General features: G+C 43.5%; 2 protein-coding genes and 1 long non-coding RNA gene across 17 annotated transcripts in view; 2 read left to right on the forward strand and 1 right to left on the reverse strand.

Annotated features, from left to right (window-relative positions):
- ATF7IP (activating transcription factor 7 interacting protein) overlaps nt 1-2,727 on the forward strand; it is a 78,643-nt gene extending 75,916 nt beyond the window's left edge. For all 13 annotated transcript variants that reach the window (XM_064419989.1, XM_064419982.1, XM_064419993.1 and 10 more), the window contains 2 exons: nt 628-740; nt 2,129-2,727. In XM_064419989.1, the coding sequence (XP_064276059.1) occupies nt 628-740; nt 2,129-2,545 (530 nt within the window). In that variant the 3' untranslated portion in view covers nt 2,546-2,727. The remainder of the gene's footprint in view (nt 1-627; nt 741-2,128) is intronic.
- Nucleotides 2,728-11,154: 8,427 nt separating this feature from the next.
- The window catches only part of PLBD1 (phospholipase B domain containing 1), a 38,220-nt gene continuing 23,103 nt past the window's right edge, over nt 11,155-26,271 (reverse strand). For both annotated transcript variants that reach the window (XM_064420015.1, XM_064420014.1), the window contains exons 6-11: nt 25,791-25,935; nt 18,887-19,087; nt 18,636-18,776; nt 14,678-14,863; nt 12,885-12,991; nt 11,155-11,416 (exon numbers count right to left, since the gene is read on the reverse strand). In XM_064420015.1, the coding sequence (XP_064276085.1) occupies nt 11,249-11,416; nt 12,885-12,991; nt 14,678-14,863; nt 18,636-18,776; nt 18,887-19,087; nt 25,791-25,935 (948 nt within the window). In that variant the 3' untranslated portion in view covers nt 11,155-11,248. The remainder of the gene's footprint in view (nt 11,417-12,884; nt 12,992-14,677; nt 14,864-18,635; nt 18,777-18,886; nt 19,088-25,790; nt 25,936-26,271) is intronic.
- LOC135300508 (uncharacterized) lies at nt 11,329-24,577 on the forward strand. 2 transcript variants are annotated; one of them, XR_010362343.1, is made up of 3 exons: nt 11,329-11,515; nt 13,126-22,269; nt 22,751-24,577. It is a non-coding gene; the product is annotated as an uncharacterized LOC135300508 (long non-coding RNA). The 2 variants fall into 2 exon arrangements; XR_010362344.1 differs by lacking the exon at nt 22,751-24,577 and having other exon boundaries at nt 13,126-18,815; nt 21,946-22,050.

Raw genomic sequence — 26,271 nt, forward strand, 5'->3', positions numbered from 1 at the left:
ATAGTGTTACTTAAAAGAATTGGATGTGGTATAAAATTAATGAGAACTTAGTAGCTTGCAAGAGTTTGGGATATTTACAAGGCTATAAAACTGTCTAGTTTATTCCTGCCAGGCAGATCACTTTGCTGTGGGAATGACTGAAATGGTGATGCCTGTGAGTAGTGTCCATGGAGTCTGTTCAGGAAGGGAGGACAAGCTTCTTGGGCAGTGACTTAGCTTTTTTGCTTTCAGTGCCATCCACAGCACAGCCTTCTGAGTGGATAACACTGGGCTGCAGCAGCATTTCTCTTTTCCTCTCTGAATCCCAAAATGATGTAATTGTTCTTTTCATACTTAAGCTGCCTGTATCTCCCACACTTCTCCTCACCCATTTCTTTCACGCTACAAAGTGCTAAAACAACATTCTGTCCCCTCTGCAAACACAAGCGCTTGCTCTCTCTCACTTTTACAGCCTCAGGGGATGGGAGGTGACATTGTTGTTACACAGTGCTTCATCAGTCTGCTGGCAGCTGGAGGAGTGTCTCAAACTTTGCTTCGTGCAGCTGAACCAAGGAGTTGGTCTTGCAGTGTTCTGTTTAGCTGCCTGTAAGTACTGAATGCTCACAGGGTGTGTTGTGCTCCCTGCAGGTGTGACCGTGCGGATGCCTCAGACAACCTACGTGGTGAACAGCGGGCTGGCCCTGGGCTCAGCGGCTCCTCAGCTCACGGTGCACCATCGGCCGCCGCCGCAAGCGCACGCGGTGAGTGGGGCTTCAACCACCTCGTGCACTCGACAGCCTTGTCTCTGCACTGGGACTCTCAGGCTGCTCTTAGTGTGAGCTGCAGAACAGTGAAATGCCTCGTTGACACTTCACGGCCAGTTCTGTGCATGACACCACCCAGTCACCTACAGCAACTCCTGCCCAGAGTGGTAAAAGCTGTGCAATCTGTTAGCTCACCCTGGCCTTCTCCAAATTACCAGGAGAACATACCGAAAATTAGTGCATGAGTTGTCTGCAGGTGACTCATGGAGTCAAGGGTACAGAAGAACTGCCAGTAAAATGTTTTGTAATAGTTTGTCTATGAATTGCGTGACCAGTCTTAGTTCAGCTGTTTGCAAAACTGAGGCAGGAGAACAAGGTACAGGCCAAATCTCCAAGGCTGCAAACTCCAGAGGTTTTTAGTCAGCATTGAGGGTGATTACTTCTGTATCACCTCAAGCCCCTTTTGGTTAGAATTTGAGAATTTTCTCTGACACATTTCATTTTATTTCAAATACATTGCCTGTACTCACTGTTGGGCAGTCACATTACTTATGGTGTCCTGAAATAGTAAATATATTGTCAAGAAGGTGGCTTACCATCCTTTCAGTCTAGACACAATCAATTCAGTGCTCTCTCCAGTGATAAAAAATGAGAATAAATGAAGAAATATCACACAGAACACTTAAGATGACAAAAACTACCCCAGATTCCAACCTAAAAGATCTCAGGCGTGAAGCACTGTAACCACATTCCTAAACTCACCTTAACTAATATAAATTAGAGACTTAGGACTGTTTTTGCAGTATAAAAAAGAAATATCGCTGGAAAGACACATTTGTGCCCTCATTTCAAAATTTTCTGGAAAGTGAGGCTGAGCTTTTGTGGTCAATTTGAGGTGATAGAATCTATGTGGCATCATTACCCTGTCTTCCTTTTGTGACTGAATACCTGACTGGAGAAGAGATGATGAGTTGTCAGCTTAATGCCCTGCCTGGGGTGTCAGGTAATGTGGGAACAGCAGCTCAAACATAGATTGGTTCAAAGTCATTGTGAACCTGCTTGCCCAGTCCTGGTAAAGGGCACAGTGTTGAGTTCATCCCCTCCTGGCTGGGAAGCAAAGAAGATACAGGGAAATTACTGTGGCAATGATCATTCACACAACTAGGGATTTATATAAGAATAATGTAAGAATTTATGGCATCCTTGTTCCCACCCCTTCTCATCATTTGCAGCTGCTGCTTTGCCTGTGCTCACAGAACTGAGAGTTGGGATGGCTGGGTGATTGCAGGCTCATCTGCTTCCAGTCACCTGGGGAATGATGAATTAAAGCCTCCTTCCATTGCTGTAGATCCTGACCTTTCCCTTATTGCTCTTATGCTGCTTAGGAGCCACCACGCCCCATTCATCCCGCTCCACTTCCAGAGGCACCGCAGCCCCCACGTCTGCCCCCCGAAGCTGCCAACACTTCTCCACCTCAAAAGCCACAGCTGAAGCTGGCCCGGGTGCAGAGCCAGAATGGGATTGTGCTGTCGTGGAGCGTGATGGAGGTGGACCGGAGCTGTGCCACTGTGGACAGTTACCACCTGTATGCCTACCACGAGGACCCCAGCGCCACCATGGCCTCGCAGTGGAAGAAGATCGGGGAGGTGAAGGCGCTGCCGCTGCCCATGGCGTGCACTCTGACCCAGTTTGTGTCTGGCAGCAAATACTACTTTGCAGTCCGGGCTAAGGATGTCTATGGACGCTTTGGACCCTTCTGTGATCCCCAGTCCACAGACGTGATCTCTTCCCAGAGCAGTTAAACTAGAGATCTTTGGACCCTTTAAACCTGTCGTGCTATCAAGAATTACCCCAGTTTTGGGAGGAGTTGATCTCATGCATGTATTTCACCTTTAAATCCACTCTGCAGGATTATTTTAGACACTTGTGTGATACACTACATGCACTCAGAACCAAAAGAAAAATAAAGTCTGACCTGCAGCAAGAGAGCCTGTTTTTTCGAAATAGTTCATGCCATTGGCCATTTGAAAATTTTGTTTTTCCTTCCATGACAGGTGTTCCACCTAGATACCTACTATCTTTTATCCAAGAGCATCCTGAATGCTGGGATTCTGCTTCAGAGTGGAAACAAAAATAGTAAATTGCAGTTTGTCTGAAGTAAAACATACACATCTGTAATGTCTATTGAGACACCAACACAAGGGCAAAAATTATCTGCCTCTTGTCCCCCCAGCATTCTGTGAGCAGTCTGTGACATGAAGGGTGATTCAAGGTCTCACTTTTTGTACTGGAGGCTTGAATGGTCTGGTCTTACCTTACAAACTGTAATAAGCTCTCTGAGGGGATGGAAGGGAACTTGAGTCTGGCCAGGAACCTGTGTAAATTTGGAGGTGGTGGAAAAAAATAATCACCCCACAACCTCCTACCTCTTCTAAGTAAGAATGCTCCTCTATTTTCACTGTCCTCCCCTACTCGCCCTGGGAGCATTCCCAGATCTGAAACTGGATTGTAAAGACTCCATTCACACCTCGATAGTTCCGACAATTTCTCTGTCCCTCCCCTCATACATCCAGCCCTATTTTTTAGATTTATTTTGTGCCTTAAAGAATAATTTCAGAAATAAAATGTAGCCAGATATCTTGTGGTGTTCTTTTATTTGCTTGGAGTTATTTTTCCCTTTACCCTTTTAGTCTTTTATCAATGTTTCTCATTTTCCAGGCCTGCAGTAATTGCTATTTATGTAAAGCCAAGAAAGTTTTAACATCTGCTGATGGTGAATTTATTCTTATCTGCAATATCACTCAACCCTTTCCTTATTGTAATTCCTGAGTAGTTGTTTTTGTCCTGTCAAAAATATTGCATATACAGACATTGTTTTCCACCAGAGCCTTCCCTGGTTCTTTTGGGAAAGCTGCAGTTCAGCCAAAGAAGAAATCCCTGTGGTGCGGTGCCATGAAAGCTTCTACCACATGTTTGCACTCGTTTGGATGCTCAGTGAGTATGAAAGGAGGAGCTGGCCTCCCAGTGTGCTTCTCTCTCCCATCACCTGCCTGCCTCTGCAGGGGGCATTTTAGAAACTGTTTTAGACACTGGCCTAAGCCTTGTGAATGATTGCAAATGTTAATAGATGCTTTCATGATGCTTCTGAGCTGAGAAAAGAAGTTGGTGCGTCTCCCCCACTGTCATTATAATTATAATGTTAAACTTGCTTTTTGCAGAACAAAATTATAACGTACCTGGACAAGAAAGTAGATGCAAAGATTGAATTTTGGCAATTTTCAGTTGCATTCCTACATTTCATCATCTAGCAAAGGTGTAGACTATGACATTTGCTCATTTCAATGCTCTCTTTCTCAAAACCAGCATGTTGAAGTGTGATGCAAAATTGAAGAAGTATCAGAGAAGTTAAATCCCCAAACAGGGCTGATGAAATATGCTAAGAGATTATGGGTTCTGTAGCTGCTGTTCGTTTGTTTAGAACCTTTACAGTGAAAGAAATGGCACTGCAGACCTCTGTCTGGTTTACTGCACTACTTCATGTAGCTGGGAGTGTCACTTCTCTCAGGTGAGTTATGGATATTCTCTGTATGGAAACTTGCATTTAAAAGTTGATTTTGGCAAGCAAAAATTCTGGCTAAATCCAAGTATCCTCAGAGAAGGTTCACACTGTGTAACCTTTCATTTGAACTGCAATTGTCCCTGTATTTCTGGTGCTATTATAAAAAATTTTTCTGTGTTTAAGTAAATGTTCTGTTTGCTTATTTTAAGGAATAATTACTCAATAATGTATTTTGTTTGTGGAAATAGACTAAATTTTGGTCCTTATAAAGACAATTCTGTAATAGAGATTAGAAGAGTTATTTCCAGTTGATGGCTGTCAGGTCCTTGGGCAATTTTTTGTCAATGTGTCTTTGAGGTGGTACCAAAGAGCCTTTGGCTGTATCAGTAGTATGAAGTTTTAAAGTTTGAAAGTTGAAATAAACATGAGGCTACAACCTAGAACTTCATTTATTTAGTTGTGATTCCAGCCCAAACTATACGTGAGCTTTGTTATAGCTTGAGCTTCCATTTAGATTTCTCTTGTTAGGTTTGTCTCCTTTGGGATAGGCAGGGGATGCAAGTCCTGCGTTAGAGTATTTTCTTTCCTCCAGTGGAGGTATTAATAGGGACAGTGTGTGAGAGTTGGAGGTTTTGTGGGCTGCATAATCAGAGAAAGAAGACTCATACTTACTTACTAAAGATTTAGTTCTTCACTGAACTGACTCTAAAAACTGGCTTCTCTCTTAACAGATCCATTTCTGGTCTGTATGGCAGCAGTTCTAGGGTTTTGGCAGGATTTTGTGAGACACCCTTGTTGACCAAAGACATCACAGCTCTGGGGTGAACAATCACTTCCCCGTTGTTTCATCCCAGCAGGGATATTATAGGTCAGATTTCAGTATCTTGAGCAAGTACTGATGGAGAAGTGCGTGATAAAGCATAGCTTGACTTTAAGATGCCTGGTTTGGTGTGGAGACCTCCAAGGGAGCTGGTCCTTAAATCACTGATGCCCAAAGAGAACTATGCCAGTTTTGTGCAGTCACTGTTACTGTGGAGCAGATCTCTGCAGTGAGTTTGCTAACAAACACGAGTAGTGCTTAATTCCTTACCTCATGGCAGTTTTCCCAGGTAGTCGAATGGCTGATGGTTTTATTATCCTCAACCTCGCAGAAGGATTAAAACTATTGAAAAACTTACTGCTAGCAACAATCAACCAGAAACAGTTTGTTTCTTTTATAGACTTTATTTGAAAGTATTACCAAAATATTTGGCAACATTCAGTACAGGTGTATTAATACTGTGCTTCTAGACTGCTCTCTTCATTAATGAAAAGTATCAATGACTGAAGCCTTCCAATAATCCACTTTTTAATACACTAAAAATTTCTAATATGGCTTTTAAGTGGAAGTGTTGAGTTTGGTTTCTTCTTTGCACTTAATGCAAACTTTTCCATCTTTCAGTATAAAGTCATTCCTGACTCTGTGTCTGAATTCTGTGATTCTGTGCTTTGCTGCTGCCTCTGGGTACATGACATTTCAGCAGTACCACGTTGGACCGAGTTGCCCATGTTTTAGCAAACACAGCACTGACTACAGCTGTGTTTTCAATCCTCATTTACTTTTGGTGTGTTTTAGGTTTAAATTGTTTTCTCTGTGTGTGGTACAAGGGCATCTGGATGTCCAGGTTGAAAGTAATTTGAGTTAATTCATCTACTTGGAGAGGAGCCCTGCTGTGGAGTGCTGATGGCAAAATGGCATTCTGGATTTCTCCTAGTTACAGCTTCACTGGCCTGTTTTATTGCAGTATGGATAAAAAGGTATTGGATACAAAACCATAAATGCTAGGAGAGGACAGACTGCAGCTATGGCACTGTCTCCAGTGACAGCTTCAGAAAACACAAGGATGCAGAGCTCTCAGCCTGTAATTATTTCCATGCTCTGAGCAGCTTCCCTATGCGTTGGTCTGATGTTGCTCCGTGGAATTGTTTGTGCTGCCCTTGGCCATGTTAGATCACTGAGCACAAGCACTGTGACACCCTTTCTCAAGGTTTTTAGCACAAGGCTGGAAAAACTCATTGTGTTCTCCCTATAAAATTAAGGGGTCTCCTTAGAAAACAAAGGCAAGATCCCTCAGTCTTCACTGGGACCATGACTCAGTAGTAGGATCTGAACATCATTTTGCACTGTAACAGAAATAGCCACTTCAGCTCTTCCTTGATGCTTAGTCTTAAATGTACAGTAAATAAAACCCAATACTACATAAAGGGATGGGTCACGTCTGTTCCTGCTCCCAAGCCAGCCATGCCCCAGGATGAGTATTGCATACACTGTACACAATCAAGCTGTGATTCTGCCTTCTTATCCACCCTTTGAGTATTCTCCTTTTGTCAAAAATATCTATGCAGATATTTTAAATAGAAGCTTGAGATATTAAATATATATTTTTTTAATTTGTTGATTTGGGTAGGGGTGGGCATTGTATGAAAACACTGGAGGGAGAAGAGATTAAGTGACACTAAGCCAGCCCTGCCATGCAGATCTATTCCCTTCCAAACACCTTCTGAGAGGAGAAGGAAAAAATTAAGGATAGCTAGGAGAAAGCAAATAAATGAATTTTCCTTTTCATCCCTTTTAAGTTAAAAAGGCATCTTTCTTTCTCATTGTCAGTATGCAGGCTGAGCATTCTTTTCTTCTTTTATATACATACGCCTATATATATATATGTATAGATGTGTGTATATATGTATACACACACATATATATATTTGTACTGCTGTTTAAACTGTTGGGGTGTTGCTGTAAATAAGATAGCTGAGTAGTAGTTGTTCAGGGATTCCTGTTCAGCTTTAGTAATTTATTGGTTATCAGAAGTCAAATGTGCAAAATACTTTGCTGGAAAATTCCAAATCTGATTTCTTGTTTTGTTTTGCAGCTGGACATGTAAATACAAAAAAAAAAAAGTAAGACTGATTTAATGTCCACTTTAAACTGGGCAGTTGCCAGCTTTCCCCATTTTTGTATGTACTTTAGATTAGTGTGTGTCTGTGTTAACTGTTAGTGGGGTTTTGTCTGACAAGCCTGGAATTTATACTTTGAAATAAAACTACTGGGTTTTTAACATTTTGAGTCATCTGTGCATTAGTTCCTGACACAGCAGGAGGCAACTCTCAAAAAAGAGCCCAGAGCCTGCTCCTCCTCTCCAGAGGTGTTGCCACCTTGCTCAGCCAACACTGAGCAGCAAGGCTTTGGCTCGTGGTCATTCCCAGGAAGTCAGCTGCCTGGTGCTACCATCACAGAAGCAAAAAACCAAAGCACTGCTGTAACTTCTGGAAAGTTGCCTTCCATGCATTTCTGCAAAGCATGGACACAGAGAATAAAGTGACCTGCACCCCAAAGTTGCCCCAGATAAATTCAGGAATGGAAATCCAATTGCTGGTGCTGCTCTCCTTGCCTTCCAAGATGCCAGGTTTGACCTCTGAAGCGATGGTCATTCTTTGAGCAAGAGGCTTTGGACAAAGTCCCAGAGTTTTTCAGAGCACCCTTCAAGCATGAAGGCCCACTCACCCGGCCAGGAAGCAGCTGCTGGGCACAGCACAAAGTGCACAACTCGGGGACAATGAAATCAGGATTAATAAATTACAAATAAGTAATTAATAAAAGCATGTTTCAGTGCAGGCATCATGAAGGGCTCTGCCCCCCCACCCAGCTGCTTCAAGGAAGAAGCCAGGAACAGCACCACAACAGATCTTGTGCAACTCATTTGGGACCAATAAACAGCTGGACTAGAAGGCAGTCTGGGAAAATTGCCTCTTGGACCCAACTCTGTTGCCAAATTGTTGAGAACTCAAAGTACTTAGAACATGGAGTTACTGATGTGCCGACCCTGCATTAGTGCTGAGCCTGTACTTCAAGGGCATATAATTAATTTGTGATGCTAATAATTTGTTTCCATGCACTTACTGAAATTTGCTTCAAGTCACTGACCAGAAGATGATGGACTCTTGTGACGTGATGCCTCAGCACAATCCCACTTGAAAGTCCTGAGTTTCTCAAACTACCTATTTAAACTACAAGTATACGTACTGCACATAGTGCAGAGCCTATGTTTTGTCATCAAATACAACATAACTACTCTGCTCAAGCACTGCTTTAATTTTAGTTCCTGCTGAAGTAAAGCCAAGTGAGAACGTGAGCATGCAGAACATTCATTGTTTGCTGCAGAGTAGATCTGCACACACACTATAGTCTGGAAACTGCTACAGCCCCAGAGCAAAGTCCATTTCTGCACACCACTGATGCTTTTACTAGGCAAACTGAAAAAACCCCAGAAGTCATCTGAGAAGCAAACCTGAGCCAGCAGCACAGCACCAGGACACTGCCAAAGGAGTGCTGTTGGTTTCTCCCTGAAGCACTGTACAGCCTGGCCTGGGCAGGCACTGATAGGACCTTGCCCAATGTCCCCTGCTAGAGAGAGAGATGCTGTGACAGACTGTGGCCCCTGTTAGAGCTGAGGCTGTGCAGGGTATGACCACTAGAACCAGGAGGGGCGAGTTTGTGACTGAATTTCAGAAAACGGGAATGGTAAAGCATGTGAAAGCTTGTGTTTGATGTGACAATTTTGAAGGTCCAGCTGAGAGGAGTCATTTCCTCTAGGCATTGACTGAAGAGTATTTCTTCATTATGGCAAGAGAGATTTATCACTACCACTTCCATCTCCCCACCAACTAAGTCCCTCTTCAGACAACACAGGAAACCTGAAGTTAAAGAGTCAGAAGCCACAGGACTTGGAAAAACTTGAAAGCAGGGTATGAAAAAGGCAGCAACTTCTGCCACAAATCCTCTACTTAGAGCATACCTTCCTTTTTTTTTATTCCAAGTGGCACCTGCAGAAGGAAATAAGATACTCAAAGAAACCTTGTTACTTCATGTAGTCATCTGCCAGTTCTTTTGCACCTGCCTACTGGGCCATGCAATGCTATCAAAGCCTCCTCTGGTCACTGATGCAGCTGTGCAGGGAGGAGGAGCTGGACCCAGCTGCTGTGGTCAGGACTGGCAGATCAGCCCTGGCTGGTCTGGTAACAAAGGAAGCACAATGGACAGCACAGCCAGAGGAATGCAGCGGCCTTTAGCAGCACAACCAAAGGCAAAAAAATAACCAAAGTCACGCAGATTGTAGTCCTAAGGCTCACAAGGTACCACTGGTGTAAATACTTACTTACAGAAAGGCACTTTCAAAAGAAGAGCTCTGATTTCCCACAACTCTGGGTTGGAGCACAAAACAGGTCATATCTCAGGGTAGGAGGCTCAAGGTGAGAGAAAGGCAGAGCTGCTATTTCCAGGCATATTGTCATGTCATGGGCACATCACAGGTGCCACACAGATCCACTTCCTGCAGGTGGAAGCATCCAGCTGTGCCCTGGGTCAAGAACACTGTTCACTGCAGTAATCCATTGCCAGTTTCCTGGTCCCTGGGGACCAACTTTTAAACAGTACTTCTCCATTTGTATTTTTATATAAAACTGTGTGAAAAAGCAGTAAATAGATCCTGCAGTGTTGCTGCATTGTCTAGGAGTGACAGTGAAGTCAAGCCATCCTCCAGCCCCTCTGTGCTTCCTGTTTCAAACAAGCAGCTGATTCTTGGTCCTTTGCTTGCTGGTAGCTCAGATCCTTGCAGTGCTCTTCATGACCCAGATCCATTCTTTAAGTGTCCTCTTTAATGCCTGCTGCAGCCTGCTCAATCCAGGTCAATTCAATCCAATCTGTGGCAGTGGCTCCATCACCACATGGAGGAGTCTCTGCACACAGCATGTCACACCTACCTCCTACCTCAGCAAACAAATCACTTCAGTCCCTTCATGAATTTTTCATTGTCAACAACAGCTTTGCTGTAACTTCTGGTCTCTCTCTTCCCTTGGCAAAAATCACCGTTACTGTGGCAGCCAAATATTTAGCCAGAACCTCACCCAGTAAGTTGTTCTCTTCCCCATCATGCAAGCTAAATGCTAGAGGCTTCATTTGAACCTCACACTGCTCATCATTCTTCACCTTCATAACACAGGGCAGTGCTGTGCACTATTTAGTTTGGACCATCAAGGACATGAGGAAAGAGCTGTTTATTTTGTTTTACTTAATTACACATAGAACATCTAGCACAAAACAGCCTAGTGACTCGACTCCTTGGTGTAAACACAGGTAGCTGAGAGTAATGTGCACAGCCATCTCACTGTCACATTCCCCTGCCCCAGCTGAGAGCACAGGCAAAGATGGCACCGAGCAACTGCGTGGGCTGATCATTCCAAGAGAGAGATCCCTTGTAAGAGATCCATTGCATCACATTTCTGTCCCTGCAGCCTGGGGCGGGGGCATTTCCAAAGCAACAGGCCACTTCCCTTCACCCTCTTTTGCAGCCTGACATTGCTAGCTGCTCTGGCCACACAAAGGAAGTCTTGACAGTGCCACTGAAAGTCACATCCTGTACAGAACAGACTGATCTGCCACAGAGAACACATGCTTGATGGGAAACAACTTGCAGCACACTACTCAGACAAAAGGCAGACATCAAGCCAGCACTGAGGTAAGGCCATCACGGCCCAAAGCAGCCACCTGGTTTGGCCCAGCCGTGGACACAGCTCCCATGTTGCTACTAGAAACTGATCACTCTCACTGGTGGCATTGCTCTTCACTCCTGCTCCAGGAACAGCTGTGATGATGGCTCAGATCAACAGAAAGCTCTGTCACCTGCTGCTCATCAATCCTAACTCAGAGGAAGGGCCACCCAAACAGCTCAGAAGAAAGGAATGTGCTTTGGGCTGCAGCGAGGCAGCCGATATCAGTACAAAGTGCCTAGCAGACAGTACATGGGAAGGCAGGTATAAGGCACAGGGATGTGGACACCCAGGTCGATTTATTACACAAGAAATAAAATTTCCATTAAAAAAATTCCACTTGTAGATACTGACGCTGGTTTCACAGGATGGGCCTCATGGTGACAAAATCGAAGTTGTACGACTCGGGCAGGCCCTGGTGCCGCGTGCGGTTGAACCGCCTCCAGCTGAAGACCGGGAGACCGCCCTGCACCGGAGGGCCGTTGATGGCCGAGGCCGTGAACGCCGCAGCCAGGCGGAAATCCGACACCTGGAACAAAGGACAGGAACCCGCGGCAAAGGGCAGCGTGAGGGCTGACACGTCCCCATCCCAGACAGCAGGAACAGCTCCCGGAGATTGGATAATAAGGCGAGGGAAGAGAGCAGAGGGAAACATGCACAGGCAGCAATTCCTCCCCTGTGCAGAGGCATCTCCAGTCACACAGCTGCCAGTGCTGAAGGGCACCAGCAAACCACAAGCCCACACTTGCCCTCGCCAGGTGGAAAGAGCCAGAGCATCTGCCCTCAGGACAGCCCTCCCTGATTTTATGGGGCTGCAGCAGGCGGATGAGGGGGTCTGCCCTAAGCTCTGCTGCATGTTGAGCACTTGGGCCATCCCCTGGGACATGTCAGGGTAATTCGGGAACGGAGAAAGGCAGCACAGAGTTAATATTGCTACCCAAGCTCTGCAATGCTCCTTCATTGTCTCCAAAGAGGTCCCAAGCCTGCTCCATTTTCCCAAACTCAGACACTAAATGTGTCAGTAGGGTTTATAACTAGAACAGGTTTGGCCTGTGCTCTGGGTTATTTCTTTCAATGCCCCTCTTAAGCTCCCTGTTCCACCTCCAGCCCAGCCCTTGCCTAACTTGCTGGCTAAGGCACTGCAGCATGCATTGACCCTTACCAGACCCCTCTACAAAGCCATTTTCTGCATTCCTCTTGTATTACCCAGCTCTGGGACTCTCCCACTACTGTCCACTGCAACACACGGCTGGCTGGACACAGCACTGGAGATACCGAAAGAGCCTCCCCAGGTCCATCCTAGCAACCAAACTCGTAATTCAGAAATGCAGCAGGCTGGATCCCACAGGATAAAACACTGTACAAATTTTCAGCACAGCTGCTTACTTGGGCATTGCTCTTCACAGTGAAAATATCATATAACCTGCCTAAAATAAATGCTGTTTTCTCCAGGACAGTGGATTTTCCCACATCCCCCTAAAATGCAAAGTTATCTTCACCAAACTTTTCAGAAAGCAGTGTTGCAGAGAGGTGGAGTCCCAGTGCAGGGCAGCTTACTGGAGAGCCAGGCTTTTGTAAATTTAAACCTAAAGTGAGAATGCAACCCTTTTCCTGTGGGCTCCAGGAGGCACCCACAGAGTCCTATGAACAGGAGGCTGAGGCTGTACAACAGTCTCATTCCCTGAGTGAGCTGAAGACTCGTTTCCTGCTGTAAGGCTTTGGGGTTTAACCCCTGAACACCACAAGCTCCCATGGATGTAGTTTTTTTCATACAGCTCCCCCTATATTCTGTGCCAGGACTGATGTCAGGGACAGGAAATGAGACTCTGCAGAGAATTCCCACCTGAGGAGGTGCCCAAGCACTGGGATAGCATGAAAAGAGGGAACAGACATGCCTGGCCATGCTTGCCCTGGTGCAGGGAAACATGCTACAGGTCTGACAGGAGGACAAAGGCTGCAGCCAACATTCAGCAGATATTGAAATTAAGGTAATTTACCTTGGAGTCATAGCAGCCTGCAGGCACTGGTAAAGAAGGATTCAGGTCTTCCCGGCAGCAAATGGTGTTGCAAGGATTGTGTTCAGCATAAGGATCATGCTGATAGTCTGGGGTGAAATGTGGGAAGGACAGAAGAAAAGAAAAAAAGTCAGCCCTCTCACAAAAAGCTGATGCTAAATACTGGAGCCACTAAAAACTGGGTAACTGCACTCTGTCACATTGCTTTTGTGCTTCTCCCTAGGTACCAGCTACAGGTCAGCACTCAAGACAGGACATGAAGTAGACAAGCTCCTAATTCAAGACCATACAGCTACTTCTGCATTCCAGGGGCACCACTGCCAATCTCTAACCACAAATATCTGCAATTCCACCTGATGAAATTCCACATGACTAAAGCTTGTAGAAACTTTGTCAGGAGAGAAAAGCAGAAGAGAAAGGGAAGTAGCAGGTTGGGGGCAGGGAGCGGGGAGAGAGATGGGGAAATACAGCAATGACAGCCATTGTTTTCCTGTTCTGGAATAAAATAACTGTAAAGGAGCAAAACCTTTGAACACCCACTGCAGTAGCTGCAAGCCGGAGGGGAAGGTGATGAGCTCAGCCTCTATGAGCATGCTGCTACTCACAGCCCAGACAGGAATGATACCCCACCCTGGGAGAGGCCTCCCAAACCTCAAGTCCAGTAATCAGCAAGCTCCCTATAATTGGGAATAAAAATATAGCATCTAAAGCTATCAGTACTTTGAGATGGGCTTAGACAGAAGTTAATTAAACTGAGTTTAATCCAGTTAAGGAGAGCCCTGTCAGGAAAAAACAACAGAGCATTACCTACTGTCCTGGTTCAACCCCTGCTGGCAACTAAGTACCACAAAACTACTCATCCACATCCCTCCAAGCCCCACCCCTCATGGGATGGGGAGAAGAATTGGAAAAAGGTAAAAACCGTGGGTTGAGATAACAACAATTTCAATAACTGAATTGTTAATAACAAAAATTAAAAAGGAAAGGGAGGGCAAGAGAAAAAAACCCTTAGTGAAACAAGTGACTCACAATACAATTGCTCACCACTTGCTCACCAATGCAATGCCCACCCCTGAGCAGGGATCAGCACCTTCCAGCCAATTCCCACAGTTTACACAATAAGAATGAGGTTCAATAGTATGGAATATCCCTTTGGCCACTTCAGTTCAGATGTCCTGGCCATGCTCTGACAGCTTCTTGTGCACCTGCTCGCTGGCAGAGCATGGGAAACTGAAAAAGTCCTTGACTTATCAACAACTAAAACATCAGTTTAAATAATACTTGAACTATCAACATTATTCTCATACTACATCCAAAACACAGTACTGTATCAACCACTAAGAAAATTAACTCTATGCCACCTGCAAAAGACCATTTGCCTGAACATGGAAAAAGACCTTAAGTTTTACACTAAATTCTCTGTTCTGATCATGTCTAACTGTTGCTTAGGTTTTAAGGCTTTCAAGATTGACAGGCTTTAGATGTATTAGGTGGCAGCAGTCCATGAGGTTTCTTGGAGTACTCTCTCTTGGAGTCAGAAGCTTTCTGGAAAAGTCAAATAACAAGCCCAAGGGGTCTTGTTCTTGAAAGAGCAATTTTAGCCCAGTTTCCTACCTCCAAAGTAAGCTTGTGTTACCTTTTTCCTTGGTGCGTATTTTGCATTTAGGACAATATAACTGATCTGTATGTGAGGCTGCAGCTTCCCACTACAAACCAAGAAATAAAAGTAACACTGCTTATTAGGATCAGCTCCACAGCACACAAATGTGTCTTACTGTTGTATCTCATGATGTACTTCATGCTTTCCAAGCTGGTCACCTTGCCCTGGTCTCGACGGAAGATTTTGGCTCTTGGAGCAAGCTCATAGGAGAAATCCATGCCGTACTTGACAACGTATGATGCATACCCACTGAGATTGTAAATCTTTTCATGGAAAGGGATATTGTATGAAGGCCAGTAACCTGCCAGAGACAAACCCCAATCTGTTAATCACTTGGAAAAGCTGGATGCTCTTGCTTGTATCAGAAAAGAAAATAAATAATTGTCCATGTTGCATTGCCTCAGCAGCATGTCGAGGAACAACACAGAAAACTGGTTTGAACACAATAAGGCAACAGTCACTGGCATGACCAGGGCTGACTCCCAGCATAACATCACTGGAGACTGCATACCCAGGCAACCCGCCCCCAGACTTCCAGCCTCAGGACTCATCCTGCAAAACAGCTGAGATCAGACTTGCAGGAGCCTGAACATGCAGCATAGCCACAGCCCTCTTGCAGAGGTTTCCCTGCTGAACCTTAAAGGACTGCAAAATCATTTATCTCCACAGAACTTCACAGTGAGAGGCCTGAAGTCACTCTGGTTTTGCCTGCTTCCCATCTCTCCAAAGCAGAACAACACACCATGCGGCGATGTCAGGGAGGGACTGACACACACAAACACACGGAGACCACAGGGCCACTCGGGCTGAACAGGAGGCAGGCCAGCACACACATGCTTTGTGCAGTGGGGGTTGCACACAGCCATAAAGAAGGATGGGGGATTGCTGCACATTTGCCAGTAGCTGCCTTTGAAGGTTAAGAAGTGATTGATCAGCAAAGCAGAGCCTTTCTCCAACCTTTCCAAAAGCAATTCTGCATAAAACTGCTGAAAGAAGACCATTGTGGGAAGTTCTTGTAAAGAACCAGGAGACCTTCCAGGGCAGAATCTGGGTACAGGAAGTACTTTAATATATAAGAATAGATAACCTTAACATTTAATTTTTTTTTATTTTTAGGCAGCAAGTATATAACATGAGCTAGGCCCAAGAGTAGCATACTTTCAAGATGTCGCCGAAGCACCAACATCCCCTGTTGTTCATTCTCAAATCACACACATCAGGATTTGGCTTAGAGATTTACTATCTAGGCACTGATAAATGCAGGCCTCCATTAAGATCAGTCCAGCACAGTGTGAGGAGTCCAGTGTAAGATGCTCAAGAAAATCAACTGGAACTCACTGGGAGTAATACACACAAATACAAGCCAAGCTTCCTGAAAGATATGCAGACAGCATAAGCAGTGGAGCACTGTCTGACTGGAGGCCTCACCAGCTTGAGTCCTGCCTAGGATAGGGAAGACAGGGTATTCCTGTCTGCTGGCATTTGCTTACGTGACCCAGAGCCTACCTGAAGGAAACAGGCTGTGTACAGGCTGTGTTGTAATACAGGCGTCCTCCAGAAATGAGCAACTTGCCAGCCTCTAACGACGCAGGCCGGAGGACACGGATACATCAGCTTCCAAACCAGTAAGGTTTAGCTGTGATTCAAAAAGGTGCTATTGTCTCACATGAACACAGTGCATACAGGTGACCCCTTTCTCCCACCTGGAAAAACTTCTTGTTAAAATTGCTAAAACAGAGGAAGCTATTAAAGTTCTCCTCCAGCAAGAGCTCTTCTGTGTCTCAGAATCTGCAAGACTGCAAATCCCATGGAAAGAGTGCAACAGTCAACCTAAGCCAGACTTTACCCAAAGGCTGCTATAAGCCAGTGAAACCTGGCAGGGTGCACAGTGACAAAAAACAAGTCAAAAGAGACTGTGAAGTTGAAAGGAAGGGATGACATGAAGGCAGCAAAAAATTCCTGAATCAAAATGTTTTCCTTCTCTGCACTTAGAGAGCAAAAGGTACCAGCAACATGGAGAGTCAGGGCAGTAAGAATATTGCATATATGGAAGACACTCAGACCCCAGGTTTTGCTCTGATGTGTTGCTTTTGATAGAGTACTCATTCATCATCATGAAACATGAACTGCAGCCTATTCCTGTGACCTATTCCTTCACTTGAGACAATGTTGCCCTCCCTCACCTCCTCCAAAGGATTTCTGAGTTTTCTTTGTCAATATACAGAAAGCACCTGGACATCTTTGCCTGGAAAGGGCAACATAAGAGATTCCTGTTATTGAGAACTCATCTGCACTGCCCTGCAGAATGACAGGAGCCATAAAGAAAAAAAAAAATTATTTTCAAACCTGTATAAAGAAATGCTTCATTTTTCCTCAGTACAAGGTTTACTACGGCAATACCTGCCTTTGTTCACCTGCCTTTGTTCACCTGAGATTTCAATTATCTTTCTCTGTGATTTCTAGGTATATGCTTCAAAGAGACTCAAAAAGCAAATGCTGGTGGCAAACTCACTCTGACCAAACCAGCGTGCCCAAAAAGTGCATTATCTTGGGACACCTGCTACATGGCAATGATGGAGCGTGCCAGGATCAGCTACACTACAAAGATTTTAAGCCAGCATTGCTCTTGAGAAAGATAAACTTCCCTCACCTGAGCTGCTCCAAGCACCTGGGAACAGGGCAGGGGCCTTGAAGGGACTTGTCTGGTGTCCTGCATGGCAAGGAGGAGTTCAGATCTGCTGCTTACAGCAGCTGAAGTCTCCAAAACTGCACTTTGGCAGGGCTTAGCTCAACCTGTGTGTTGAAAGCTGTCCTCCTAATGTTTAAACTCCCAGAGACTGACTGCTCTGTTATCCAATATGGACAAGGTACACTTAGATATCTGGGAAAAGACCTACTGCAGGTATGAAGTGATGTGTAACCTCTAATACATGCTGCCACCTTTGAGAACAGAGCAGCTACAACATCTCAGAGGGAAGAAGTGGTCACGGTGTGGCCAAGCCCAGGAGTTGGGCTCAGTCCTACAGAGAATGCCACACAGCTGCTCTAAAATCAAAAGGAACTCAAGGTACCTGCCAAGCCTGGCCTCTCTGCACAGGTTCAGCACTGCCATGATGGGGCTGCAATGTTTCCAGTGCCAGAGCTAGAGAGTCTCTATCAGCTTCTTTGTCTGCACCCCAAACACAACACAGCATTGAAAAGCCCAAGGCAAAAGAAGCCAAAAGAGACTGACAATGTGGCAATGCCTGGAAAAAGCCAGAACTTTTCAAGAAGCTAGGAAACAACAAAAAATTTCAAAGAGAACCAACCCCAGCTGCTAACACAGACAAATTTCCCATCATTTTGATGATGAGCAATTCATCAATTTATCCCCTCAGCATGTGATATGGGGAAGGAGCACAAAGCTTTAGACACAGTTAAGGCTCAGGCTTTTTTGTTGATGATGTGTCTAGTAAACACTTGCAAATTAAACCTGACAGTGAGTGTTCTGCTTGACCAAGATTTTTGTTTGTTTTCCATTGAGTTCTTGCTAGTCTTGCTAGGGAATTAAAGAACCTTTTTAAAAGCAAATATTTATCAGAAAACAGAGATCCAGAAAAGTTCAGGAGATGAATTTAACATAGAACTTCTTTGGTATTCAAAATTTTATCTTCTTCTAGGGTGATCCACTCAACAATCATTTTGAGTAGCCCACAGCATCACCGTTATTTAGTACTGTCCCAAACAGATCTCACATTTTCCCTCATTGGTCCTACAACAGGGCAAAACAATACCAGAAAAAAGGCAAGGATGCAGATAAGCAAAGAGACAAAGTCTATTTTCCCCTCCTCTGCTTCTAGGAGACACAGATGCTCACTGCATTGCTGCCACAGCATACCAGGTAAATCAACAGATTGCAATTGACTCGGCTACAGAGGGATGCCCATGCAAAGCTGAGGGTTGCTCACACAAGGCTTCCTTACTTTAAACTCAGGACTAGTATTCAACAAACCCTTCCCTGGTACAAAACACAATTCTCAGTTGGCATAAAGAGATGGTTTTCCTAAGCCAGTAACTACTATAGGAGCTATTACCTTTCCGGAGAACATTTGTTTGATCAGAATACTCCACAAGGGTTGGGATCTGCTCAACAATGTACAATGCACCATCATCAAGGCTCCTCTGCAGCTTGACCTTCTTCAGGTCTAGAACCATGTACTGATTGTTGTAGGTTCCTGGATGTGAGAACAGAGAGAGTTACATGTCCTGCCAAGGTAAGGAAACAAGTGCAACAGGTAGAGGGAGCATATCTTTTTTCCTCAGATGCATATGAAGGTGTACTTACCAGAGTTGCACTTTGAGAAGGTCTCTGCCCAAGTTTTGCCATCATTTGCCATCATGTTGGCAATGCGGACCCTCTGCCAAGCTAACAGGGATTCTGGCACCACTTGCTTAATGAGGGTTTCATTGTAAACACTGTTGGTAGTCTGCAACATTACCAATCCACTGCCCAGTATGTAAAAGTCATCCAGGGACACCAAAAAGCCTTAAAAAGCAATAACACAACACTTGTTATCTTTGTGAACCTTTGATATACTCAACAAAACAAGAGATAAGTAATGAGGATATGGATGAGTCAATGTGTGTGTGTGAACTCAAACTGTACAAAGGTTAAAGATGAGGTAGTAACTTCTGCAAGGGCTTTGGGCCCACCTGTCAACACAGTTTGAAATGAGTAACTGTCACACTTTCAAGACACCTAATTCTTTGTATAAAGCATCTGCTTTGTGTTTGTATGTCAAGCCTGGAAGTGTAGAAGCTTCTCCATAAGTCAACCTATGTCTTATGCTAAGGATTACATACCCTAAATGCCTGTCAAGTGTTTGTTTCTAACAAAGAAGTGAACTAAAAAAAATATAAAAATTCAACAACGAAAACCAAAGCAAAGTACAAACTCCACAAAAACACTTTCATCAACAACTATCAGTTTTAGATTTTTACTCTGTAAAGACAACATAAATTAGTTAATTTGAATTAATCCCCTTAATTAATTCATTCTGTATTAAATCAAGCAGAAAAATCTTCCTTCTAGTTTAATCTTTTCCTGTCTAAGATATCTTAAAAGCATCTCCAAGACACAAGCACCTTCTAAATCATAAACCACATCCTGTATGAAAAGCTCTACCTACTTCCTCTTCCTAACATGTTGTCACGGGGGTTTTTTATTCCTGCCAGCTCTGCAAAGTCAATACAGTGATGGATCTGTGGGCAGGATTCCCTTCCAGGTTACATGCCAACAGAAGTGCTAGGTCCAGTTGCAAACCCTTTGCCAGGAGGTGGCATGCAGAGCTGCAAAGGTCAGCTATATGCCTTGGATAGTATGGGGACTACTTGTACAGCAGAAATAACTTGGCCTTTAGATTACTCAGCAGATACGTGGCTGCCAGGTTAGGGAAGAAAGGTTGTTAACTGAGCTGGGAAGTCATGCAGAACCTGAACTCTTGTCATGAAGTTTTTAATAGCATCAGTCTTCAAAGACTACAAAATGCTAAAATGCTGTGCTACACCATTAATAGTTGAGCTCCTCTGTGAAATCTTCCACAGCAAACGTTGTTAACGCAATCTGCAAAGGTCACCAACCTATGACAGCAAGAGACAACACAGCTCTGCCTCCTATTTCTGGGCTTTTATCAAAAGGCAGACCACCTTTTGAACTTGAAATTCACCTCTAAAAACTTATGCAATGTTTAAGGGCTCTAGTTCAGCAAAATTTCTTTAAAGAAGCAAGTTCTCAAATTAGAACAGATCCAGGAAAATACAGTGTGGACATCTTTTCTCAAAAAAAAAAAAAAAAAATCAGTATAGAATAGACTGAGCACCCTGGCATCTGGTATTACTTATGAAGAGAGAGGCAATACATTACACACATTATCAGCAGAGATCTCCCTCAAATAAGTAAGGACAAGAGAAACATCCTAAACTTGGCTCAGCCAGTCTATTTTATACAAGGACTTGGGATACTCTAGCAATAATCTGCTACGTAACAAGTCAAGTGGTGCTTGCCCAAACACAGGCAATAATTGAAATTGTTAAACAATTGTGATATGAATTGAGCATCCATTCTTGTGGGTCACAATGCCAAGTGTCCTACTTCAAAACAAACCAAGTAATTTCTCTCTTCAATTTCAATCAACAGCTGAGATAGAACAGAAAAGCTTGACTCAAAACAAGTGTTAACACAAGGAATGATGCTGAATTAACTGAAGGTTGAACTCTGTAATTCAAATAAAGTGCAAAGTTCAGCTAAGCTGAAAAGAAGGGGATTTCCTTCTGGGCCTTAGTATTTACCAAGTCTTATCCTGCAATGTTTTATAACACAACATGACCTCCATGATACACCATTAGTAGCCTAATAATTCCAAGATGGCATACCCCATTTTGATTTAAGGCATGGGGAACTCTGAAACAAAGGGAAGGTAAATCACAAGCAACAGGCTACCCACAGTAAAGACATCCAGAAAAATAAAACCTTGGTAGAGAAGTCTAGAAGTATCAGATGTTTGATGTCCTCTTGAGCCATTCTTCTAAGTATGTATGAGAATCTGCTGTAATTGAAGGTGTTATCTCACTGTACGCTTCTTCTATGTTTTTCCTGCAAAACCATCTCTGCAAACCTGCCTCCCATTTTTGTTAGGAACACTCAGTCAAATTTGTTTTGTTTTATTGTTTTTGGGGCGTTTTTTAACCCCTCCCTCCAAAGAAACTGTCAACTCTACAGAGAAACAAGCAAAAGTACTTCTGATTGCATTTTCTGTATCAGATTAAGATTCAGTGGCAGTTTTCAAATGCCACTGGAAAACTGAAGTTTCCAAAATAGAGAGTTTCACTCACCATGACATTAATCAGCCAAGCATTTTTTGCAATCATTTGCAATCTGTGCCACAGTGCTCTCCAGAAAGTCAGCACATCAAAGAACATGTGGGTGGCAGCACATTCCTGGCTACTACTGCTCTGAAAGAAGCAGACTGCTGCTTTCTGAACCAGGCAGCATCGGCTTTTTTGGTGTTTTAAAAGGTCACTGTGCTCTTTCAAGTACAGCAAGGGTCAGCTTTACAGGCTAGGAGTCAAAGCTATGAGGTCTAGCCCACCTCTCAGGGATGGGAGTAGCTCTTGGCTGAGATGCCCAATGTTCTAGTGTATAAACACATTTAAATATGGGAAAATAAAGGTATTCTCCAGATCAGCAGACAATCAGCAGCTGCTTCTCGTGTCAAGACTGAGCACCCATTAGCTGCCTCCCTTCCACTTGCACATCTCTCCTAGGCAGTAAGAGATAGCACCTACCATACTATAGCTCTGGTTTTATCTCCAAAGCTCACCACACCTTCCTTTGCTTCTCTCCAGGTTTTAAACAGATGCTGGAGGAAGCAGGAAATGGTCTGGGAATACCTTATGAGCAAGGTATTCCTGAGAACAAATGCTACCACCTTTTCCATAGTTTGTTCCTCCCTTCCTCAAGCTGTAGGAAAGGATTTTGTTGCACTAACACCAGATTACCTCACAGCAAGGGACACAAACCACCTCTCTCTCCTGCCTTAGCATGGATGGATGGATCGATATATATATGACACGTATGGTTATCCATCAAGACAACTTGTGCCATCTTACTCCCACATCACTGCCTAGCTCAACCAAGAAAGATCCCAATAACAGACCAGAGGAGGAAAGGTAGAAGTAAAAGTCTTCAACTGTTCTTCTTCAGCTGTTTTTGTTAAAGCTGCTAAAATCAAATTAACATACTTTAAAAGACCGTGGCTCAGCACAGAGAAGGTAGTTCACAATCCAAACCAGAGTGCTTTGTCAAAATGGCACATTCCTGTTCTTAAATGGAGTTCAAAAGAGTTCCATTCAAATGGATGCAAATCCTGGAAGCTGCAACCCCCCTGCCATCCAACAAAAATAATAAATTTTATCAGTTAGTTTGGCTCATTTCTTTGAATGCCTCAATGGGTAAAGAATTGACTGGAGGTGGGGAGGGAAAGGGGCACAGAGGAAGGAGAGGTGCAGGTTCCTGGCTGATCCACCACTAGATATGTGGCACAAAACATAGAACCTACCTTGTCTCTATCATCACTTCCTTACTCCCTCACATGAGCACAGCTTCATTCAACATCTGTGAGGAACAGTAACATTCTCTGTACAATTTCAGCTCTCTCTGCTATGCATGGATTCACAAGCCACAGGAAGTACTCATGTCCAGAGCTTGAAGAAGACAACGAAGCTCAAGCTTTCAATTCAGAGACATTCATCCTTTCCAAAGGTTTACAGAACTGTCCTACATGCAGCTCTGCAGACAAAGACTATGAGCAGAGTTCAAGTGAGAATTAAAGTGAGTTAGTGTGGAAATGAGCAGCAAGTAAAGAAATCATTCTGCAAAAACAGAGATTACAACTCCCATTAATTCCCATTTGACTGTACCTCTGCAGGACTACTGCTGCTCTGAAGGGGAGAAAGCAGCAGAGAAGATATACTGTTAACAATGGACATTTGAACTTGGTGGCAGAACACTGGTAACTGCTGGGGAAGATGGGATGGACTCTGTAATTCCTGCCTGTCCTCCCACCTGCTCACTCACAACATGAGCAAAGAAGTGCAAGAAGTACATCCAGCTGTACCACAGTGCACACCCTAACACAAATCATGCTTAGTCAATAGCCTCAGAACCTCTAAACTGAGTCACAGCAAATACTAATTTTTGCAATCTCATAGCCTGTCTTTTGAAATTCAGTAAATAAAGAAATAATATGGATAATTTTACTCTGTGAGTAAAGTTATCCAGGAGAAATCATGGATTGGGCACATTCCTTCTCAGAAGACAAATGACCCCTTAACATTTTCTGACACACCTTTTAGACAGCAGCATAGTTTTACTTTACATCCTATCTTACTGGATGACAACAATCTTTGAATAACTCAGTTAAGTGTTGCTGAAGGCCTAGAAGGGCACCTTGTTTTTTAGTGCTCTCTGTTTCCTCCAGAAGTTAATAGTTCTATGTCCATAGGATCATGCTACTATTCAGGAGAAATTACTAAGTTGGCCTTTCTTACTGGTTCTTACATCTATGAGGACAGAGACCAAAAGCAGGAACATTTATGCAAGGAAACATTACAATTGACAGGTTGAACCATGGCCAGGAGCTGCAGATTCCAGAGTCAGATGCTCTGAAAATATCTCTCATCATAACATGGAGCAGAGGAATTTGGCAGTTGCCTCCTTCCTACGTGATGTCCCTGGAGCATTACTAGGCCAGTGCTTACTCATGCCATGGAGAACTGCAAGTCTGTGAACTACACCCACAGCTAATGCAATTAGCTGCAGTCAATGGACCATGCTTGTCCAGTGCTTGTGATAGCACCCAGTAATCAGTGAGCACCCTCTGCATACCGCAGACCTCTCAAATGTCACTGTAGCCATGGGAACTATGCTTTGCAACAGTTCTCACTCATTTGGTTGGTAGAAGTACACCTTCCCACAGGACTATGCCAGAGTCCACATGGCAATAGGAAGCTTTAAAATAAGCCATCTCTGCAGACCTCAGCACTCTCAGGGAAGCACACTGGGATTTTGTACACTAATGAACAGACCCCAACCATTTCAGCAAAGCAGTAGCTGATTTTCAGGTATCCTGCCACACACTATGCTTTACCAGTGTCATAAAAACAGAATATTTTTAATTCCTTATACAAAGAATCTGCAAAAGGGACAACTGAAAGACATCACCACAGACTTCCACTAAAAATAAATTAATAAATGCTCTGTGTGGCTGATCGTGACCCCCAATTTTGAATCTGCAGCACAGTGCAGCATACAACAGTTGCTAAATAGAACCACATTCTTGTCAAGGGAAGTGCTATCATCAGTATTTCAGCTGAGAGATGTGAGAGCCAGAATAACCTCATGAACATTCACGTGATGAACAGAGCTCAGAAACCTTTGCTTTCAACCAAATTACACAGGCTTGGCAAAATTCCTTGCAACAAGCAAGTGAAATTCCTCCAAGGCAATTGCAGATAATCCAAGCTCTTGAAAGGCTGTACACTTAAGAGCATTCAGACTACTTTACCCCTTCCTCAAATTAAAAATCTCACTTGTCAGAATATTCCTGAGAAGGGTCACTGAGGAGGGTCAGACCCTCACAAAAAAAGGCTTGTTTTCAACATAAAATGAATGCAACTGCTTTTCAAAACATTCTCCCAGTCACAGTCTCAGGAGCCCCTGCCATGAAGAAACCCCTGCCCTTACAGTAAGGCACCATTACTCAACAAAGCATATTTCAAAATCATCAGCCAACAAAATTTCATTAGAATGAGATAGTCTCCTATGGTACTTACTTAATTTAAAATGTTTTATGAAGATTCTTGACTGTTTAGGTATTTTTGAACTTGAAATTTCACCTCTAAAAGCTTATGCAATGTCAGCTCTAAGAGGGCGTTACAGATTTGCTTTGGTTTTTCACGTTCCCATTTCTTGGTGCTATTCTGTACCAAGAGCACATATTTTGCTACTCAAACATTATTTGCTGGCGATTTCTAACATTTGGCCTAATCTTCCCAAAAGAGACTCTAAAGATTTTGGCTGGCTATATTATTAACACACCAAATAAGCATTAAAACATACTCCTCTCTGCGACAGCTTATAGAGAAGCTGGAAAAGGAAGAAAAATAAAAAGGAGGAAAGGAAAAAAAATAAAAAAACAACAAAACTACTGAAGGCTCCTGAACCCAACACCAAAGAAGCCGATACACTTTCAAACATCAAGTGTTTGATACCCAGTAATAATCCCATTACAGCATGAGTCATGTCACAATGGTAAACAGAAGCACTCAAAATTGTTGTTACCAAACATGTGAATGCTACAGGCATGGTGAGGAGTTCAGCACTTGAGATGACTACAGACCACACAAGCAGAATTCAAAGCAGCATGTTTGTGCCAGAGGTAAAATATTTAACCAGTACTATTCAGAACACTGAAGGTGATTAAACAACAAAAGACAATGACAACAATATCATGTTCAAGATACAAAATTCAAGCTGTCATTTTGTCCTCTTGGTGGCTAAAAGTTCTAAGGTAGATTGAAGCCAATGCTTGTTGTGTTACCATCCTTTTCACAGCCAGGACAGATACAAGACAGCAAAGTGGTCCTTGCCAAATTGAATATCTCCATAGTTTTGGTTTTCTTGACTTTACCTGGGTAACTACTGAATGAGAGACGGCCAGTGCTGGTGTATGGATCAACTATATTGAAGTTCCAATGCTTATATATTCTCAGTGTGGCTGCATAAGTAAACCAGCTGGAATGGGCAAAATATATATTCTCATATCCAGGTAGAACCTGGAAAACAGAAGCAGAAAGATTAGTAATTTCTGACCCCATGATATTTTGCATGTTTTCTACTTTATACAAACTAGGAGAACTTTGTTTTAAGTAGTTTGATGAATTGCATTATTGAAGAAAGAGCAGATTCTTATGCTTTTAGTTGTCTACTAAATGAATTTCTGAAACCTCTTGAAACAATTCCTGCCCATGTGTTGTTTTCATAATAAAACATTGTGGGGTTATTTGAGATACCTGCATCACATGGTATAGGTTTTCCCCCAGTTTCATTTGGAGTATTTCTATTCACACATTCAAATCAGATCTTTTCAAACATATCCAACATTAATTTTA

Source organism: Passer domesticus, chromosome 5 (genome assembly GCF_036417665.1).
Source record: "Passer domesticus isolate bPasDom1 chromosome 5, bPasDom1.hap1, whole genome shotgun sequence".
Classification (NCBI taxonomy): domain Eukaryota; kingdom Metazoa; phylum Chordata; class Aves; order Passeriformes; family Passeridae; genus Passer; species Passer domesticus.